Here is a 22,434-nt window from a genome sequence, read left to right on the forward strand (position 1 = left end):
CTCTTGATAGCTTAGACATACCATCATAGTTTATAGTCAACTTTATAGCTAAAGTTAGTTTGAAGATCCCACAGCAAAAACAGTTCAGGAAATATAGGTTCTTTTTTTTCCTGGCTGGGAGCTTTGCTGTTCTATTAAAGCGTGAGTGCTGATGCCATAAACCACATGAGTCATTCCTCACACAGTGTATACATAACTTGCAGGAGCAGGCCCAATGTGGAGCTGAGCCAGAGAATACAAGGATCCCATGGCACTTTACACATTCTAAAGAAAGTAATTCAGACAGCTTGCAAAGAGTGTTGTCCCACTGCTAGGTGAACTGGAACAGTGATCTGCCCACATTTTGCAGCTCTGAGGCTGGAAAATGCAAGCTATTGGAAAGGTCTTTAAAAGTGACACGGGAGAGAGGCAGTCTTGGGAGTCTAAGATTGCTGGATGGGTCCCAAAATACATGGGATGGTGTGTATCATAACACATGTAGGTCAATAATACAGCTGGCAACAAGGCAGAGCTGCCCAGAGCACACACATCTGTGAGACACAGCAGGGCTGAGGAATAGGCATGTCTTGCAAGTCAAGCGAGTGCTGAGATAGAGCAACCTGATCTGTTAGTAAGCACAACCAAATGCTGGCTGAACAGGTGTTCATCTCTGTCTGGCAGCTGCTTTTACTGTGTGTGTAAAAGGCAAGTAGGTCCCAGAAAGGCACAGCAGGGAAAACAATCTCAAAAATGAAATGCAAGCAAAGAGCAGAGCTATGCAAATATACAATTTCCTCACCCTTTTGGACACTGAGGTTCAGTAATGTCCTCACACTCTTCTTCAACCCAGCTTGCCTCTCCTTAAAACAAATGAGTGCAATTTATTTTTAAGACAGTACATTCTTACTGATAGATGCACAGTTTCTTTTCATTTTACCAGATGCTTTTAAAGTCACATTATGTTCTTGCTCCTTTTATACAACTATGGGTACATACGAAAGACAGTAGTGATTGGTTGATGATATTTACCTTTACAAACAGCTTGATAATTGACACAGCAATCTTTGTTTTCCACACAATCATCTGAACAGGAGCAATGATATTCTGGTCGCCTCTTTTCTCCACACCTGAATTTATTGCAGGTCCATATGTGGGCTGAAAAACAGATGAGAGAGAAGGACAGCACAGTGATTGATATGGCCAAAAGTGCAGAACTTATAAACCAAATGTTAAGTTCAGTCTCAAATCTCTACTCACAGAGGAGCAATCCTGAGTTATCTCATACATACACAGTATCTCAAACTTTGGCACTTCAGGAAATAGCAACACCCATGACTAAATAATCCAAGAGCACAGCCATCTCAATACAATTATGCAGCATTTGGGCATCACAGATCAGAAAGAACTCTTTTTACAGATTTCCTGAAATATGGTAATTTATGTGAGTTTAATCTGGTAAAATCATACTATAAAAAAGCTCCCAGAAAATCTCAGAAGAAAAAACACACTTGAGTCTGAGTGCCTAGAAAACACTGAGCAGCATTAACTTATTCTGACTTGCATTTGAAGTCACAATGTATTTTGCCAGTCCTCATCAGGCACTCTAGCCTCCTTCAGCAGTTCTTAGGCATAGGCATCACTGCCACTACTTGAGACTCACTCACAGGAAGACCTACTGACTTCAGCTGCACGGCTGATTTTATTAGAGAACTGTGTTGGTTTCTCTGAATGACATATTACAGTACATTGTATTATTTGAAGACTTGAATGTCCTGGTTGAATCTGAGTCAGCAGTGCCCTGGCAGCCAGGAAAGCTAACTATGTCCTGGGAGGCACCAGGCACAGCATGGCCAGCCTGGCAAGGGAGGGGATTGTCCTGCTCTGCTCTGCCCTGCTCTGCTCTGCTCTGGGGCAGCCTCACCTCGAGTGCTGGGGGAAGTTCAGTGTGCCACAATGTAAGAACAACATTAAACTATTAAAGAACACCCAAAGGAGGGCTATGAGGATGGTGAAGGGCCTAGAGGGGAAGCTGTATGAGGAGTAGCTGAGGTCACTTGGTCTGTTCATCTTGGAGAAGCTGACTGACAGAAGGAAGGAAGGCCCCATTACAGACTTCAACATCCTCATGAGGGGAAGCAGAGGGGCAGTACTGAACTCTCTTCACTTCCATGACCAGTAACAGGGCTCAAGGAAAGGGCATGAAGCTGAGTCAGGTGAGCTTTAGGTTAGGTACCAGGAAAAGATTTTTCACCAAGAGGGTGGATGGACGCTGGAACAGGCTCCCCAGGGAAGTGGTCACAGCACCAAGCCTGACAGAGTTCAAGAAACATTTGGACAATGCTCTCAGGCCCATGGTGTGACTCTTGGCTGTCCTGTGCTGGGCCAGGAGTTGGACTCAATGATCCTGATGGGTCCCTTGCAACTGGGCATATTCTGTGATTCTATGATTTTGTTATCAGTCATAAACACAAATAGGTCCTTTACATCCAATGAGGATAAACACAAGCGAATTTACCAGTTGAGTGAATACTTAAGTGAAGATCTTAACAGAGACATGGAAGCCGAATCTGAATGTTTGAACAGAGGACACTCAATGATTTTCATACATGATTAGGAATTGGAAATCCCTTAAAGCATTGTCAGGAAGTTAATCTCACTTTCAGATTACTGCACTTCAGTAACTCCATTAATATCAAATAGACCTTTACTTCCGTGAGAGAGAGAAGAATCTATTATGGTTCTAGTTACACAATACTATTGGGAAATTAGAATTTGATTTTCCACTGATGTTAAGGCTAACTAAAAAAAAAAACAAAAAACCAAACAAAAACCAAAAGCACCACCAATGAATTCATTTGCCTTCTTAGTGCCAAAACAGACTCTCCAGTTTGTTTTAAAAGGATCTTTATACTCAGGGGGAGTGATGTAATGAAACAGAGTAAAACCCATGTAACTATATATCTGGATATTTAAACTATATATGTGTAACTTGACCTTTCAACAGCAGTCAACTGAAGCAGGGATCTGAGCTCACTTTAATTATTTGGTTTTCAAAGTCAGCATTGGAATTTTAAATGTATCAATGCAGTCTCACCCAGAAATTAATCAAATGCATGTAAAGAGGAGTAAGAAGAAAAAAAGTTATCTGAAAAGAATGCTGCATTTGAAGCATTAAGGCAAAACCAAAGTAGAGAAAATAGCCAAGTTCTGTCCTTGGTGTTCTACCTGCGCTAACATTTTCTCCTGTAAAATTTCTCCAAGGTATTTTTCACACCTTTGCCTATCTGCAAATCATGGCAGCTGCTTCTCATTTTGCAATCCTTCACCAGTGCAATCTGTTTTGTCATCCTGCCCTGATTCATGCTCGTGACCCTTGCTTCACACTCAGGCTGCAGAGTAGTAAGGCAGAGAGCCTGAGTAGCTGGCTAAGGAGAGATGGCAGCTTCCACAGAGCTGCTCTGTCCTCCCCCTCTTTCACTGAGGCAGACAAATGCAATATGCAGAATGCACATCTATTCCAGGCTTGCCCAAGGACGTAGGAGTTGTCCTGATGCCAGGGACAATGCAGGTCACTGTTGTCTCACCACCAGAGAACAAAAAGCTGGCTAAGACCTCGAGCTGCCATTGTTCCTCCTCCTCCTTCCAAGGGGGAGGGCAGCAGCACAGTCTATTGCAGCCTCTCTCCTCACAGGAGAGCTCTGGGAAAGCCAGCCTACTGGCTATGTCAGCTCCTAAGGAGCCCAGCTGGGTGGAACACAAGCTTTGTTTGTGTAAAACAGCAGCTGTACCAGAGCCCCGACGTTTCCAGAGGAGTCCCCAGTACTGCTGTCACCACTGCAACTCCACCCAGGAATGCAAAAAGAGGGCAGATAAGTGGCATCAGAACCACTCTGCTGCTCAGTAGCCCCACTTTGCACTCCCAGCCCACCTGAAATAACTCCTGACCACAACAGTACTCACATATGCTGAGCTGTCCCTCGTCAAAGAACAGGAGAGATTGCTCCTTCAGCTTTTTTCCATCCTTACCTGGTTGTATACATGTTTCCTGGTAATCTAAGCAGCAGTTTCCAAGCTTGACACAATCTTTATCACAACGGCAGCTTCCAAAGGTCCTTTCAAAGCAACGACCTTTGCAGGTTTTCACTGTAATATTGGATAGTGTTAGATGTCAGTGGCTGAGCCCAAGTCAGTCAACATGCAAAAGAAATGAATACAGTCAGCATGTGAAATGACACGATTGGCCATTCCACATCTTACAGGATGGCTGCAAAAACAGTGACAGCCAAAGGAAAGTCTTGATCCAACCAAATGCTTCTTTTCTCTTGGTGAACAAAAATATTTTTTCATCATATTGAACAAAGGGTTCTGTTCTGTTTTAGCAGGAGCATGGTGTTCCATCATTATCAGAAACAAATGAAATAAAAGACTACAATTCTAGTGACTGTCCTTGCCTTTCTGTGTCACAGGAAAATGTAAGTATAGTCACTCAGAATATGTAAAATCTCTATTGGAGGAAACGTGAAGCTTTCATGTTTTCACTAGGGGTGCTCTAGAGAGTGAAATGTTTTTGCAAGGAACACTAATTTTCATGTCTGGCAAAGTTCCACTTTTTATAAATAATCAAACATTTATTAGAATAGAGACTGAATTGCCTATGCTTGCAACTCTCCCATGGCCCTGCTCTGGGGAGGAGGAATTGAGGAAGCCCCAGCTCCAAATCCCCCTGTACCATGAAGGTACCATCTCAAGGTACGAGGAGGGCTGTTCCAAAGAAGACTCAAGAGATACAGACTTGAGTATACTGCTCACTGGTTTGTTTTTTGTTCAATTTTAATATGAAAAAAAGACATTGCTGAGGGCAGGGGAATAATCATTTAAAAACAAACCAAAAAACCAACCAAAAAACCCCAAAACAAAACAAAAAATACCCCAGAAACTGGTGATATGAAGGATTAACAAAATTTAAGAAGTTGGTCAGGCTGTCTAATCCTCTGCAGTCACCAGAAGGGAGTGAGGTAACTCCTTCATCATCTGGCTCCTCTCCTCAAGAATCTTGAGGTGTGTGATATTTGAGAATGAGATATAAATGAACCAGTATTGCAAAGCTGTAATAAAAAGAGAAGAAACCTACACATATTGCAGTGGAATTTTTTTTAACTATACTCCTGTTAAAAATCATTGTTCAACTTTAAAAATATTCTTCATAGTTGCTCCCAAAGTGAAACTTAATTTCTTAAAAAAAAAAAAAATCTTTCATAACTTTCTACCTGAAGAAACTTCAGCATTAAAAAAGCCACATATTTTTCAGGACAGAAAACAAACAGAGGAATTCCACAAGGAATGCTTTCAGACTACAATTCTAACCAGTAAAAAAATAACTTTTTTTCCACCTCCATAATTGAGTGGAAAAGATGAAAAACAAATGTTCCAGGACAACATGAAATAGAAGTTATTGTGTTTTGTTGTTTTGAATTTTTTTTATAGTGGACTGAGAAAAGCCAGCCATGTGACATCACCACAGTGACAGTTGGGATACATGGAAGCTGCCAGATCAGACACTGAGTACCAGGATCACTTTACCTCTCGAGTGAATACACACAAGTATTGGGTACACCTGAGGTTTATTTTCTGGTATTTTTACTCCCCTTGTACTGCTACTGCTTCAGGCAATGCATGCAATCCTCTTCCTGCAGCAAGAAGGGTGGCATTCTGATAATATGAAAATTAATTCACAAAAAGAAAAAAAAAAAGGAACTGTTTAGTAATATTGCTTAATAAAAGACATATTAGTTACCATCTTTTGAACAGCTGGGCTTCAGGCCAAATATACATCCTAGGATTGTTGTTAACATGCAGACACAGAGTACCTGTGGGACAGAAAGGAAAAGAAAGCACTATTAAATTACCACTGAATGGTTTTGAAAGGACTCATTTTCTCTGTAATGCCATACAATTGTACTGAAATTCATAAACATGCTGATTAGGAGGCTAATTTCACTGTTTTCACCAGCAGTTTCACTTCCACAAGCAGTTATGTTGTTTGCAATTAATTAGCAGTGTAAGAACATGCTTGTCACAAGTGGTATGTATATTTCTTCTCAAGTCATTTAACATAGACATGTCCTTCTTGATTTCTTTTATATCATTCTTTCATAATGATATATGTCCTTCTCTATTTCTTACATATATACCCATTCTATAGAAAACAGTTTTACTTCACTCCTTCCTTGCACGTTGTTTCAAGAAAGCAAAGCGAAGTTTTGCCATTAACCACAGACTACAAACAGAAGGCAAAGCCCTGAAGTGATACCTACAATTTTCTTAGGCAGGAAAACCTTCTCCCACTTCCTAGTATCCAGTTCATACTAGATCTGTGTCCACACCATGGTAAGCAACTGTGGGATGTCACATTAAGTCTGACCACAGTGTCTTGCACTGACCAGAAACTATGGCTGTGCTTGTTTTGGATTCTGGATGCACTAAAGTTATCAAACAAGCACCATATTATCTTTGTCCAGCATTTTAGGGTAAGATTTAATGCCTATTCAAATACAGAGGAAGATTTATTTTAACCTCATCAAGTATTGGATTAGTACACATATGTTTTCCAGAGTTTATGGACTTACCAGTACATATACAGTAATGAAAGAGAAGCCAACAATGCAGTCATGACAGCTATTCTATTTAAGTGTAAAATGTAATAAAGTACTTTGCCAGAAGTCCTGAAACAGAAGATACTGCAATAATGCAAAATTTCTTATACAAAAGTATTTGGGGGACTCTGGGTAGTGAAAAAAGGTACATACCATCTTTCTAGTCACTGTTTTCTGAGGAAAAATTTTACTTACATGCCTACACAATTCTCCCTTTTTTTCTCCTTTCCCATCAGCAAAAGCTGCTGAGTCAGCCTTGAGTAGAATGCCTCAATCATATTGTGATGCGGAAAAACTTCCTTCCATTTTAAAATGCACCTAATTATTTCTCAAGCTTATTCTTTTTAAAGACTGTGAACACTTCAGTAACTAAAAACTATTTGTGTTTTTTTTAACAACTATACAGTTTTCTATGCAACCTTGTTCACTAAGCAGTTAATAAAGACAGTAAGAAAGCAATTTCTGGAATGAGTAGCATTGAAATTCAGATATTACTCTGAATTTTTGAACTACAAATTATCGTAAACCAAATTAATCAATATAAAAATATTACATATATGGTATTCATAAAAAAATAAAACAATATACTGGACCTGACCAAGCTCTGGCCTAGAATTCTGAACCAGACAAGCCACTGGAATCACATTCAACATCACATATAGCAAAGAAATAAGCACTTTTTCAGTTCCATTTCTTTGGATTCATGTCATGACTTCCATGTCTTTGAATTGACAGAGTAGGAAGGAAAATAATAAAAGATTTAAGGGGGGGGAGGAATCTAGCATTAGATAAAAAGGTACAGAAGGCAAAAAGGTAGCAGAAAGACGCAAGTCTCCATTAAACCCAGCTATCAAGAATGAACACAAATGCAGAGCTCTGCACTTCTCTTTTTTTTTGTTTTTAAATCAGCTTACTAACACGTGCAGCATCAACATTTTCTGTTCAGTCAATACCAACAGTATTATCTTCAATGTAAATTGTTCTGAACCTTTGAAATCCCCCATATAAAATATCACCTAGATAAGAGGAGGAGCACAGCTAGGTAAGTAATACTTCAAATGCAAGATGTCAAAGCCCAACAAAATCAGTGGAGAGAGCAAAACCTATTACTGTCCTTTTAACATTATTGTTATTATTATCATTATTAAATTACATATTGATTCATTTATTTTTAAAAAGCCATGTTGAGAACATGCTATTTCAGAGTGAAGATCTATCACTTCTCCGCTCCCACCAGGCCCTGCTACTAAGATCAAGGAGTAGAATGTCCTCTGAGATGTGACACAAACACACTTTAAAACAAGCAAAACCCACAGCTACTCTATCTGTAACAGCTTTAGTCCCATATCTTCAAATTGCTACATGACCTGTGGAACTTATGCCACCTAAGGCGTCCTTGTATGGAAAATATACTGCAGTGCCACTAAACGGACTATTAATATTCCCATATGGAGCTTCAGTGTAGGTAATACAGGAATTTAATCATGACACCAAATTAATGCAAAAATAAAGTCTACATAAAACACATTCCAACGCAACATATTAAATACATATTACCCAAAGTATTAAAATACTTCTTAACATAAAACTGGTAAAATTTCACTGAAGTTTCCACAAATAATTCTTGTGATTTTGGCACCAAATGTAACAAAATCAGTTGTGTATTGTATTCCAGGTTGTCAGTTTTACGCTTCTATGAACATAATTCCAATAAGCAAAAACAAAAGGATTATGTTCACTGAGGCACATGAGTTCTCTTTTGGGTACAAAATACTAGAAAATGCAATACTAAATGCAGTAATAAATTAAGATCTTGAAACAATCTTGACTCACTTCATTAAAGCCTTTGCTTTCTTAACCTTAGCCCCACTAGCTTCAATTTTTGTCTTAAAAATATTTTACTGCAAAATACTAAAGCTTCCCTCTCCTTTTTGTTTTCTTCTTTCTTTCCTTCTTTAACACTTAATAAAGAAGTTTTAAAAAAACAGTAAGTTTACACATTAAGCATTTGACAATGTTCTGGGACAGCTAAATCTAACCCAGTGGAGCTCCATGCAATTGCAGCTTAGTGTTTAAGGCTTTGAATTGAAGCTTTATCTTGAGCCTGAATGACTTCAGTCACATGGATATTATCCACACAAATGGCAAAATGTTCTGCCGGAACAATGAGGAGCAGCTAATACTGGCCAGCAGCAGCAGTAGTCCTGACTAGGCACAGCAAGAGGTGTTTCACCAGTAGCTGACCAACTGTCAGTGGAAAGGCCCTAAGATTATCAACTCTGCAGATGATGAAGAATATTCAGATTATTTCCGAAGATCCAGATACTCACTGCATCTCACTGCTGCACCCTACAGATGGACTAATTTACTTTGCTTCTTTCAATATTGCAACATATCTCTCTTGCTCAGAGAAGCTGTGGATGTCCCATCCTTGGAAGTGTTCCAAGCCAAGTTGGACACAGCTTTGAGCAGCCTAGTGGAAGGTGTCCCTGTCCATGACACAGGGGGTGGAACTAGGTGACCTTTAAGGTCCCTTCCAACCCAAACCATTCTGATTCTACAAGAAACCTCACCACAGCAAGTCAGTTACTAATATTACCTGAACTGTTTTACATACAGGTAGCTCAGGTTTGGGATGCTGCAATCTGCTGCATAAAGATTATACTTTTTTTTAATCCATAGAAAGACAAGTAGCTGCATGCATTCTTGTTTACTAACAATGACCTTGTTTAGCCTCCTGCAGCAAGCACCAAATGCAAATCTCTAGCTACTACCACACTGTCAACATAAAACCTGCCTTGAAGGTTTAGTCTGACTTTTTAAACAATAGGAATAAATCTTACCTGTTCTCTCTCACCCCTATTCTTCCACTCAAAGGAGAAAGTAAGAATTGAGAAAAATGCACAATTAAGAAAGAATAGGGGAATACAACATTTAGTACGAAGACAAATAAAATTAAAGAACCTGGCCTTGTACTACACAAAAGTAGAAAATTAACTTTTTATGATCTATATCTTGAGAGGTTGCAAGAATAAACTGTCAGATTCAGTTTTAATATAGTATCTGAGAAAAGTTTTTTAAAACAACACAGTAACAACTGCAGAGAAGAAAGTGTCCTTTTTTGGTTTAAAAACAATTTTTAGAAAGTTTGTTTTAGAATCACAAAAACATTGTCATCTAGGGATGAATCTCTGTCCCATCACTACTTCCTTTATGTGGGAGGAAGCAATAAAAGCTTTGCTTTGTAAACAATTATAATGGTTGGGAATAGGTGGTTGAATGTCTGGAAAACTGCAATCCTGAGAACATTTCAAAAGCCTTTTATTTCAAAAGCCTTTTATTTAGAGCTCGGTAGATGGAAATATGATAGCATGGTTAGAGAAGAGAATCATTTCCGTCACTCATCTCTAGAACTGCAGCTGCAGAGAATTTCTCAGCAGTGATTTTGGGGAGCTGCTGGAAGGGCCAGAGTCAGCAAGCATGCAGGTGCATACATCAGATCCCAGAGAGACTCATCAGCTGTACAGGTCTTACTGACATCCAAAGAAACCCCTCACTGGCCTTAGCTACTACATCCTTTCCTATCATATTTTAGTCCTCCTTTACAGGGTTAATGCTATGGCTCCTTTCTCTTCACTCTTCCCTAGCTCTGTCCACCTCTCCCACTCCCCTCTATTGTTCTATATTTTCTTTGGCAAAGAAGGCATTGACATATCTTTTAAGGAATAATCATTCTGAATTACATTTCTTTCTGTGTTGATCTTCCTGACTCTTTGCCTGCCATGTACCCAGTTGCCTTCCATTTCCTTTCCTTCACCCCTGGTATTCCATGGCTGACAAACACTCCAAGGTTTAAGACACATCCATTAACAACTACGCAATTATCAAGGAAACCATGCAAAATAATGGTTTTCCATTCTAATCTCCATGATTGGCTCTCACAGTTGTATCATGTGTATCCATGAAGGGAGGGTGTCTAGACTGGGTCTGCAATGCCAGTATTAAGAAAACCCATGGAATTTTCCAAAACCACTGGGATCTGTGAAAGGCATGCTATGTTTTCACTGTTTTGTGCACCTAGAATAGATGACTAATGACCTGAACACCTTAACACAGAAATATCTTTGAGAAAGAATTTCACCTGAAAAAGTGTAAATAATGTAGTAATAAATAATTAATTTCAAGGAAGAACAGGGTCACCTTCTGTCTCCAAGAGGGCACCGTTAAAAATGCAAACAGCTTACTGTATAAAGAAAAAAATTATCTACACTTGCCAGGGGCAGTGGAACACTTAGTCATGCTTATAAAAATTATTTTTAAACCAGCATAGTCCCCTTGCCAACAGCTCAGTTTTATTCAAAAGCAGAGGATACTTAATAAAGTTTAATAAACTGAAAGGAGGTAGATACTTCACTCACACCAGCACAGCTACTTAAGTAACACTTAAGAAAATCACCTAAAAAAAAAGGTTAATCAGCACTGAATCAAGTGCACCACCTCCTTCCTGCACCAGTCATCTCTTCTTTCCACATTTGTAAATATTTTTATGGTCTTCAAAGACTTGCTTCTGTTGATCCACATTCCACTCACAGAGGCCAGCAGGAGGAGAGCTGCTGAGGCTCTCAGGTCCTGGCTGTTCTAAAACATTAGAGGAGACTAAACTGTTCTGAAGTCAGTGGATGAAAATGCTGGAGCTTACACCCAAAACATTTTCAGATCTAAAAAGGTTTACTATAAAAATGTATAGGCATTATTGTTTTTCTTCTCAAAGCAGCACACAGAAGGTCTACTCTCATTCTTTCTACTGAATGTTCTCAAGACTGTTATTATGTACCATTGCAACCTAAGGTCATTCAAAGGACAAGAATGTTTTAAAGGTAGATTGAGCCACTGTAAGGTATTATAAAAGCCTTCACAGCATCTGGTTTTTAACAAAGAGATACAAAAAGACAGAAGAGTTAGCATCTGTCAGCTAGTCAGCTGGAATCTAAAATATTTTTCTTATTTGTTGCTTGCCCAACTGTACAGGTACAAACTCTCCTGGAAGTCATTAGCACTTGAGCTGTTGTCATCAATGCTTTACCCCAGCTGTTAATGTTTTTTACTGCACTTTATATTATGGGAGAATTTAGAGAGAAATTAAAGTGAAACAATATGCTAGACAAAAAGAAGGGGAAATTAAATTTCTAGTTAAATTCCCAGAAAGCAGATAGCAGCTGACTCTGCTATTTAATCAGCAAGTGGATTTTTGTAAAAACCTAAGGATAAACAGGACTGAAAACTCATATTATGAGAAAAAAGTAAATATTGTACTTTCAAATAAAATTCTTTTATTCAGCACAGCAGACAAAGAACACAGAACAAAGACCACCACATGTCATCTGCTTTAGTGGCAACCACATATGAATGCACAACTGCATAGAACAGAAAGAAACTGTCAGTAATTATGCCAACTAAAAACTGTTTTCCAAACAAGTTTCATTTGACTCATAAATAATAGCAAAACTGAATCTGAAAATATGGCCTTGAGCCATCTTCATGCCCTTCCTATTCCAAAAATCCCTTTTCAAGAATAAAGCTAAAGCTGTTCCAATTTAGATTACTGTCATTAGAGTTGTGACAGAAGAACACTGCACAGAGGGGGCTGCTTCTACAGGGCACTGATTATACCACCAAATATACCAAGTAAACTGATAGTCACATCCAGTTTTCCTTGGCAGATACTGTTATTACTGCCACCACAACAGCAACATTAGCTTCCACAGGAAGACACAACCACCTTAAAGAATAAGTGAAGAAATCCTGTAAAACACTAAGAATATAAGGAGGGTCAAAAACTGCAAAGCCACAAGCAGTGTAAGAAGATAGGACAAGTAAAGTTTCACAGAATCACAGAATTAGGTAAGAAAAGACCTCTAAGGTCAAGACCAACTGTTTCAGTTATTCGTTATAGGTCTTTACCATGTACACTGATATCGATCACAGACCCATCTTCAGCCCTGAATCCATTGACCATTTTCCCAAAACAAAGACCAGGACTGACCAAGAGCCCATTATTTACCTCTGCAACATTTGAATATATCCCCTCAAAAAACAAAAGGCAGACTATCAGATTTTGATGCCTCAAAAAGATTCAAGAACTGGCCCACTTACGAGAGTTAAACAGCAAAATGAAATATACATAGCCAGGTTGGACTATTGATTTTGTTGAAGCAGCTGTAACAACATTATACTTTTTGTTATTCTAGGAACAAACAACCAACCTTTAACACAAACTTGTACCCACATACTACCACACTAGAAAGCACTTATACAGGTTGATTTGGCTTACATGCCATTACACAGCAGAACTGAGACAAGGCTCATGCTCACTGAGTTTCTTTAGAAATGCAAATACTTAATTTTTTCTTATTCCTTCCCTTTTCTCCTTAGCTAACTTATTCAGTGTTGAACAATTAGGCAACAGTCCATCTGTGAAAAGTCCTTACTTATACCACTTTGCTTTGTCCTCCACCACACCCCATTTAAAATAAAAATCCACTGCTGCCTTATAAACACACTTAGAGGAAACCTTTTATATGAGGGACTTGTGCAACACCTGTGCAGAAAAACACTTTTTGGTGCAGAAAGTGTTTTTTGAAAAAGGGTCAAGAAATATATCATAACAATGTAAAAATATCATTCCAATACTGAACTTTATAAAAAAACTTTCTTTTAAAATTGCGTCTACCACCCTTTCATTCAAATGGGACACTGTCATGATGCAGCACATTGACAAATTCTATCACAGCATACAGTCATGGTGATATTTGCCAATATATTAATTTCTAATACCAGCTCCAAGGTGAGAAACTCTTCATATCTTTCATGTTTTCAAAACCTCTACTTTATTCTGCTCCTTCTTTCAGATGGGAGCAACAGTAGCATAGCTTCCACTGCAAGTCAAATCAGAACAATTCACTTGGTGAAATTCCAGTGATACTAGTAAAGGAATGTGAAGGAAAGTTCAAGAGCAGGAGTTGGAAGGAAGCCTTTCCTAGTTTTTGTATCTTTGGCCTTGCCTGAAATCTAAGTTTTAGCACAGTAACTAAGCTGCTCTGTATCCAAGATAAAATTATTACTACAGAAAGCCTATCCACTTAAACTGTTGATGTGTTCTTCATTATTTGAGTATCCAAGAGCCTTGCAGGACTATATGAAGGTGCTCAGAACAAGAGCACCCTCCTCCTCCCAGGAGTTTAGCTGCCTGTGCTTGGGGCCAGTTCTCCAGTATTGGTTCAGTTTTTGAGAGCACTGTTTGGGAAATCTTGACCAGCCTTAAGGATAGCTTTCCAATAAATAGCTAGAGGAAGCCTCAGAAGAGTCACACTCCCCTTATTTTAGCCAGCCTTGCCTCTGTTCCCTGTCTGGAATACAGTACAGCCACACTGCAGTCAAGTCCATCCTGGCCAGTTATTCTGTCAACCCTAACTCACAGGCCTGTCTTCCTTTACCTAGGACCTCTCTTACCATTATCTACTCACCTGGAAACTTATTGGCTGAATCTGGTTGGTGTCCCCAAATCCACTCTGCTCACCTTGCTCACATGCAGTGAGACTCTCCCTTTCCAATGAGGCCACTGCTTGTGTCTGCCTTGCTGCCATGGCTGGATACAGTTTTACCTTCTCCTTCAGCATGACCTGCCTTCACCTGGTGCCTGACAGGCAGACAAACATTTACTGCAAATACTACTCCAAAATTAAAGAAAGGTAATGGAAACCCTAAGGCATGGATTGAGTCAGAGGTCTGAATGCTGGAGCAGTAAGTCTGAGAACACAACACCTATCACAGCCCTGGCCACTCACCTCTTTTGCCTGGATGGACCAAAGGGCTGATCCAAGCACACCATAGCCTAACCTATCAGCAGATATCCTGCACTCCAATTCCTAGGCCCAGTGTGGCTGTTTTCAGGCAGGCAAGCAGCCAGCAGCATTGACAGATGCACCAGTCCCACAGCTGGGTGTGCTTCAGCCTGTTCCAAGCTCTGCACTCCAGCTGCACTCCAGGCAGCCAGAAGCATCCACCCACACCACACTCCAAGGGGTGACCAAAACCTCCTAGATGGCTTAAATTCTCCAACTCAGCTACAGAAGGGAGTATCTGGCAGCCTAAACTCCATGCTGTTTTGTCAGTGCTGATAGATATACCTAAACTACTCAGCTTTAAGCAAGCTGAGACCATCTTAGCCAATTCACAATCAACCCCTTTGACCCAAATTCAACCTAATAGGGCAATAAAATTTAAATGGAGTTCTGAGTACAGTCTTTAACAAAGATGGTCTCTACTCCCCCTTTGTGAAGATTTTTATAAAAGTGGAATTTGGGGAGCTGTTTTTTCTGTTGATGTTTTGGTTTTGTTGCTGTTCAGTTGGTGCTGGGCTTTGTTTGTGTTTGCTGCTGTTTTGATCTGTTTTTTTGGGGTTTTTTTTCTATAGTTATAAGTCCCCAACCAAATGGAAAGACTGAATTCCTGCAAGTGTTTCTTTGGACAATATTTTTTACTTCATATCAGCTTCTGCCTTTTAGGATAGGATATGCCAACTAGCTCTTTGAAGTGTAAATAAAGCAATAATACAAATTAACCCTGGAAATCCTTCAGAGTTAAAATACCTATTTTTTTTTAATTGTATAACAGCAAGACTACAATTTTTGTCTTCAATACCCAGTGTAAAGATTCCCACTCGAAGGACAATAAAGAAATTTTGGCTTTACAGCTCCCTGTGTGTAATGAGAATTATTTGCAAAGTCTTCCCTGAAAAATTACTTGACTGAAGAGAAACATTAGGTTACAATGATTTTAAAATTCCTCAAACTCCAAACTTTCTTTTGATGGCTTAAATCAGATAACAATGTCTTTATCTTTTGTATATATAGTTACAATTTTATTCTAATTAATGCATTTAAACAGTATCAACAGCAAGCACAATGAAAAAAAATGTTTTATCAAACACCAGCTTTCACCATGCATTCAGACTTAAAACCAAGTCACCATGGAAGCTGGAGAGCTGTAACATTGACAGAAGACAGCTGTAAAACATCCTTGCTTCCCAACATTGGAATATATTTTCCTGAAAATTATTAAAATATTGGAGATTGGCCAAATTTTTTTTAATATTTCTAAACCAAAAGTGCTTCAAAGTCTATTTAAAGTATTGCAATCCTTTGACCATCATTTTTTTACTTCATATTTCACCAAAGGATGTTTAATGCCAAAAAAAATTAAATCACCTAACATTCAGTCACTTTAATATTACTGTTAAGCTGTGTGATGTTTCTTGGATCACAGAAGTCCCATCTAAGCTCAATCTAGCACCGTCACAGGAGAAAGAAATTTCAGCAAGGACCACTTTTTCCTATTGAAAAATAAAGAAAAAATTACAAGGCACATAAAGCAAAATAATACAAAAAAGGCTGAAATTTAATAATATGCTGAGAGCCAAAAAAAGATTAGAGGAAAGACTGAACATGGCACCCAGTCTTCCCAAACTCAAGAGTATCCTTCAATCCAGTGCTTAAGAACTGACTGATACTCATAAAAATACTCACACTGAAGTCAGCTGAAGTCAATAACCATGTTCCAAATCACAAGGTTTGGGCAAGGATACTTTCCTATCACTCTCCTTCCTCTCCTCACAGAAGTTACATTAATTCCTTAGCCTGTGTGATAAGCAAAAATGGAAAATCCAGGTGTTTGGAATCAACTTTCTACAGTCCTTTCCCCCAGGAATCAAGACCATATTGCAGCAACACAGCAGCAATGGTAAAAGTCACAGTAGTTCATCCAGTGATCACAGCTCTCTTAGTAGCCTGAGACCATAAGCAGAACAAGCTTTTGCATGTTCTGGGCCAACACACTACTCCTCAACAAGCCCAAGTCATTTGTCACCTGCTCTCTCACTAACTGCTCCACATCTTTCCTCTTCCAACAGCAGGTATAGAAAAAGTAAGATTAGGCTGATAAGTATATTAAGTAATTAAATACTCTGCATTTTTTATGGAAAAAAGAATATATATATGCATTCTTAAATTTTTTTTAAGTACTAATCTATACAAATGTTTGGGCACCTTTAAACATATTTAGTAGGAAAACCATCAGCATGAAAACAAGCAAACACGAATACAATTTTCCAGACAACTGCATAAGAAAAGGTTGTTTCCACACTTCCACATCTGTGGAGATAAAAAAGGAAACCAAACAAACCTACAGCTGTCTGAAAAATCCTGATGTAGCACACCCATCTTCCTCTGCCTGAGCAGAAAGCCAGCAGCTACAGGTTATTTGAGAATGAAGAGGTGAAAAACTTTCAGGACTCATATAGACTATCTTGACATCCAATAGATCTTTTTTCTGTAATTAGACTCTCCCCTGCCTGCAGCAATAACAGATATTAACTGGCAACAGAAACTCTTCCTTGGGCAGAGACTGTTTCATTTATTCCTAATAAATGAGGGTTTATGATTCATAAAAGTTTAACATAGCAACCAATGGACAACTGAAACCAGATTTATAGAATCATGGAGCAGATGTTCCTGAAAACTATGCTAAGGCACATGGAAAATTGGTGACAGCCAACATGGCTTCACTAAGGGCAAATTGCATGTGACAAATTTGTTGGCCTTCTAAAATGGGATTACAGCAGTGGTGGAGGAGGGAACAGAAACTGAAATCATCTACCTGGACTTGTACGAAGCATTTGGCACATTCCTTACGACACCCCTTGTCTGTACACTGGTGAGACATGGATTTGACAGAGGGACCACTCAGTGGACATGGAATTGGTTGGATCATCACACTCATGAGCTATGCTCAATGTCCCAGTGGAGACCAGTGAGAAGTGGCCTTCCTCAGGGCTGACACAGGGACCAGCATTGCTTGACACCTTTGTCAGTGACATGGGCAGAGAGATCAAGCACACCCACACTAAGTTTGCAAATTGTGGTGCCTGCTGGCTGCACCATAATCAAGCTGTATGGTGCAGCCAACAGGCTGGAGAAAAGGGATGCTATTCAGAGGGACCTGGACAGGCTTGAGAAATGAGTCCATGCAAAGGCCAAGTGTGTGGTCCTGCATGACAAGCCCAGCAGAGGCAGGGCAGAGAATGGTTTGAGAGCAGCCCTGAGGAGAAAGACTTGGGGGTGTGAGTGGATGAGAAGCTCAGTGTGACCAAGCCCCCTCAGCAGGTCTGCAGATGACACAAAACTGAGTCAGTGCAGTCAACATAACAGAAGGAACAGATGTCATCAAGAGGGACCTGGACATGCTTGAGAAGTGGGACTATGGGAACCTCATGAAGTTCAACTGCAAGGTGCTACACCTGGGTGAGGGCAATCCCAGAGACAAATACAGACTGGGAGAAGGACTCACAAAGAACAGCCCTGCAGAAAAGGACTTGGGGTTTCTCACAGACAAAAAGCTGGACATGGGCATAGGCGTGCACTTGCAGCCCAGAGGGCCAACGGCATCCTGAGCTGTATCAAGAGAAGCGTGACCAGCAAGTCAAGGGAGGTGATTCTGCTCCATGAGACCCCACCTGGAATGCTGCATCCAGCTCAGGGGCCCTCAACATAAGAATTTCCATAACTTCAGACTTCTTGAAGCAGGTCCAGAGGAGGACCATAAAGATAAGAGAGCTAGATCACCTCTCCTTTACTGTAAAGACAGGTGGAGAGAGTTGGGGTTGTTTAGCCTGAAGAAGAGAAAGCTCTGGGAAGAGAAGCCTTTCAGTTCCTAAAGGGTCCTATGAGTAAGGGAGAGGGACTTGTAACAAGAGCATGTAGTGATAGGACAAGGGGAAATGGCTTTAAACTGAAAGAAGGTATGTTTAGGTTATATATTTGGAAGAAATTCTTTATTGTGAGTGTGGCAAGACACTTGAACAGATTGTGCAGAGAATCTGTGGATGCCCCATCCCTGGAAATGTCCAAGGCCAGGTTAGATGTGCTTTGAGCAACCAGGTCTGGTGAAGGCATCCCAGCCCATGATAGAGGGCTTGAAACTAGATGATCTTTAATGATCTGTTCAGACCCAAACCATTCTATGATATAAGGCTAGAAGAGACTTGAAGAGGTTTCAGTTCAACCTCTTGACCAAAGTTGGCATTTGGTTCATTTTTGGGACATGCCTTAAAAAAATAATCAACAAACAAAAAAGACTGGACAGCCTTAATGAAAAACAGAAAATAAAAAAGAAAACTTATAGACTTTAAAAATATTAAGTGTATTCCGCAGCATTTTTTTTAAACTTCACAATTTATTATCTTTATGCATTCTGAAATGCTTCAGTTATCCTTCAGATGAGACTAACACACTTTCAATGTCTCAGTCTGGACCTTACCTGGAATTTTGTGGTAATTTTTTTTCTACTTAGGGATTCTGAAGCTGCAAAAAGTCCTTACGAATTTTTCTAACAAAAGTGTCAGTTTAAATGAGTTTTCCAGTTCTGACAAACAAAGTCTGTAGCTGTTGAAAAGAGACATTCTCTTATGCTATTACTTTTATTTCTCTCAACATTTCCTGTTATACAGGCATGGAAAAATTTATTTTAATGGAATGAATGAATCAGACCAAAATGCAATGCCTGAAAGTTCCTGGCAAGTGGGGATAGAAAACCTCAAACATAAGCAAAGGTTATGCTGCTCTTGGGCAGGAGCATACTGGTCACTCACACAACTGCAGTGAGTGAGCCTGGAGAGGCTACACAGAGACAGTTCATTGGGCTTTGGGGGACAATGAGCTCAGAAAACTGGCAAGACGGTTAATTAAAAGTTGTGCTCTAGGTGCTTGGGAAGCACTGTGGGTTACTAAACCCCTGTGGGTCTGTCCCACCATTTGCAGAATCCTCCCTGTGCAGCAGCAGCAGAAGAGTGACCTGCATGGTATGAAAACCTGACACTGAACTTAAAATATGCCAGCCTCAACAAGCACTGCTAGAAGTGAAGGTGATTCTACACCATCTCCTTACACACCTATGTCCTCCCTCGACCAAAATACATTCAGTCAACAGCCACTGGCACTGCCACGTAACACAGGCTTCTGGAGCAACCAGCAGAACCATGGGCAGAGTGCACAGGGGGCTGCAACCTTTTGTTGCAGTTGCTCGGGGTAAGAGTGACACATGGACAAAAGCTGGGGACTTTGATGCTGTGTTCACAAAGTGCACAGACATCTGCAGGTGGCAGGCACGTGTGAAGGATTAGGAGAATGCAGGTCAGTCTGTGCTTTCTAGAAAAATTAAAAGAGGAATTCAAGTATTGCCTAATCAGCAGAAATGTATTAATGAGTTTTTTTAAAAATTTCAACATAAGCTGACTTCAAAATAGATTTTTTTTTTTAAACTACATAAATAAAGGAATCAACAGTGCAATACAACTAGGATAAATGCAGGCAAATGATGTTTATCTACATCTAGATGCTTTAATAGTTTCACATTACTATAAAACTATAAACACAAAGCAGTTGGTGTTATAAAACTATAAACACTACTCACTTGTTTCTCACGTTGAGATGTCATCAATGCTTTATAAATGCACTGGCTTGTGTGAAAACAAATTTGCATTTTCAACTCCAGTTTTCCACTTTCTAACATGTTTAGGTTAAATACATTCTTGTTTTACTCAACCCAGTATCACCTGGATTATTTAGAAAATTTTCCAAGCTCTTGCTGAATATCCTATGTTATCTCAATGTTTGCAATCACCAAAAAAATAGTGCATGGTCATTATTATTTAGAAGTTTTTAATTATTTCTTTATAGAAGACATGTATTTCACTCTGACACTTTCATCAGCACAGGAGGAAGCTTTTGCCAGTTCTCAATAAATGGCTATAGTTTGGAAAATAAGAACTTAATTCAGAAGAGTAAGTACCTGCAAACACTAACTTGTGCTCAACTCCAGTCTCCAAGTGGCTATGTATCTCTAATAATTTTGTTTATTACAGCCTAAAAAGCTCAGGGCAACAACACTAGGTTTTAAATAAGGTATCATTATATCCCCCTATTACTAACTATTTCTAAGCCTGAAAAGAGCTGTGCTGTTTTCACCATCCAACTGCCGTGGCTTTTATTGGCACTACCTTGACATCCCCAGAAGACAATGAAGTAATGAAACAAGCTACAAACCACAACCTTTATTTCGTGGACATTTCATCAGAAAAGTTGGCAAAAAGGCTTCTGCATGGAAACTACCATAGACCTTTGCAAGAATTTTCATATTTTTCTTATTCTGATAAACTTAGAAACGTAACTTACCACCTGCTGTGTCAGAAAGTGTGACCAACCTGTAGTCACCATGATATAGGTGGATGACTCATTTGAAAGAGTAACCAGATTACAAGGCTATCAGTAAATTTGGACAAGCACCTTGACCCTTATGCTTCAATGTATTAAAAGAGGATTATTTATGCATAGAAATGTAGTGAAGTCTGCTGCAGATCCACTAAAGCTTCCTTCCAAGAACACCACAGTTCCTTCACCTTGATAATGATTCTAGCCTCATAATGATTACTCCAGGCAGTTGGGAAGGTCTTATTTGCACATCTCTATGGGGAGGATAATTATAATACAGCAGCATGGCTAAAACTGGAAAGTGACCTACCTGCTAACAATGGCTTTGGCAGCTGGGGCTTCTGAACAAGGGCCAAAAGTGCCTCCCAGCAGTACTTGGAGACAAACTTTCAACCCACGGTAGCTCAAATTCAGAGAAAGGCAAGTTTTTACACTTCCTCTGTCCTTTCGGCTCTTGAACTCTATTTAGCTTTTCCAGCCATATTTTCCTATTTTAACCTGGTTTTGTCTTCCCTGGTGTCCCCCCTACAGAAAACAGCTAAAACCACATGATGGAAGACGGGACAACCATTGACACCACAAAAATATTTGGAAAGATTCAATGTTGAGCGCTGTCAAAAGAGTAAAACAGATCAAGAGTTACAAATCCCTCTCTGAGGCAGGTCTCTGTCTACACGCGAGTGCCACACTCGTGCCCGGGGCTGACTCCCGAAGCGGAGCCGTCCCGCAGCTACGCTGCCCGGGGCATCCCGAGGAGCCCGTGCTGCCGAAGGCCATCCCCCTCTTCCAACACCGCGAGGAGGCTTTTAGGGCCCCGCCACGGGCTCGTCTCCCATCCCCTGACGCTTGGAGAAGGGAGAAACACCTGCGCCAGCCGCACGGCTCTCCGCGCTCCCGTCGGCGCGGTGACACCCGGGTCCGCCCGCCCGCCCGCCCGGCGCTTACCAGGGACAGCACTTTGTACGTGTTGGGATCCTTGCTCTTGCCGCCCGGAGGCTTCTCCGGCTCCTCGGCCACCTCCATGGCCGGCAGCATGGGCACAGCCGCAGCCTGCAGCCCGCCATCTGCCGCCCCTACGCCATCCAGGTGGTCCTCGTGGCCCTTTCCCGCTTGCTGCCCGTTGCCCTGCATGGTCCCCGCGGCTCTGCCCTGCGCCCGCCCGGACACGGCTATTAATAGCCCGGCGGCCCGGTCCCGCCCCGCCCCGCCCGGATCGCGGACACCGGCGGCCCCGCTGCCCCGCCGGCAGCGGCGTGGAGGAGGGAGCGGGATGTTCCCCTCCTTCCTTCCTTCCCTGCCCGCCCCGCTCGGGCACCCCGGCCCGGCCGTCCCCCGCGTTCCGCCCCCTCGCTGCAGGTGAGGGCGGGCCGGGCCAACCCTCCCTGCGGGCAGGGCAGGGAGGCGGTGCGGGGCCGGAGGATGCCGCGCTGCTCCGAAATAGCGTCCGGGGGAGGGCGCCGGGCCGTGTTTACGAGGCAGCG

At 40.8% G+C, this 22,434-nt stretch overlaps 1 protein-coding gene across 2 annotated transcripts in view; it reads right to left on the reverse strand.

The window, feature by feature from the left end:
- Positions 1–22,126, reverse strand: part of LOC146439802 (ectonucleotide pyrophosphatase/phosphodiesterase family member 1-like) — a 52,414-nt gene extending 30,288 nt beyond the window's left edge. Inside the window, exons 1-5 of one of the 2 annotated variants that reach the window (XM_085055945.1) lie at positions 21,899–22,126; positions 5,774–5,846; positions 4,006–4,122; positions 1,009–1,134; positions 779–839 (exon numbers count right to left, since the gene is read on the reverse strand). In XM_085055945.1, coding sequence (XP_084912071.1) covers positions 779–839; positions 1,009–1,134; positions 4,006–4,122; positions 5,774–5,846; positions 21,899–22,084 — 563 coding nt within the window. In that variant the 5' untranslated portion in view covers positions 22,085–22,126. The remainder of the gene's footprint in view (positions 1–778; positions 840–1,008; positions 1,135–4,005; positions 4,123–5,773; positions 5,847–21,898) is intronic. The other variant, XM_085055946.1, reaches the window with a different exon arrangement.
- Positions 22,127–22,434: the final 308 nt, after the last annotated feature.

The sequence above is a fragment of the Lichenostomus cassidix genome, chromosome 3 (genome assembly GCF_008360975.1).
Source record: "Lichenostomus cassidix isolate B80296 chromosome 3, HeHo_3.0, whole genome shotgun sequence".
Lineage (NCBI taxonomy): Eukaryota > Metazoa > Chordata > Aves > Passeriformes > Meliphagidae > Lichenostomus > Lichenostomus cassidix.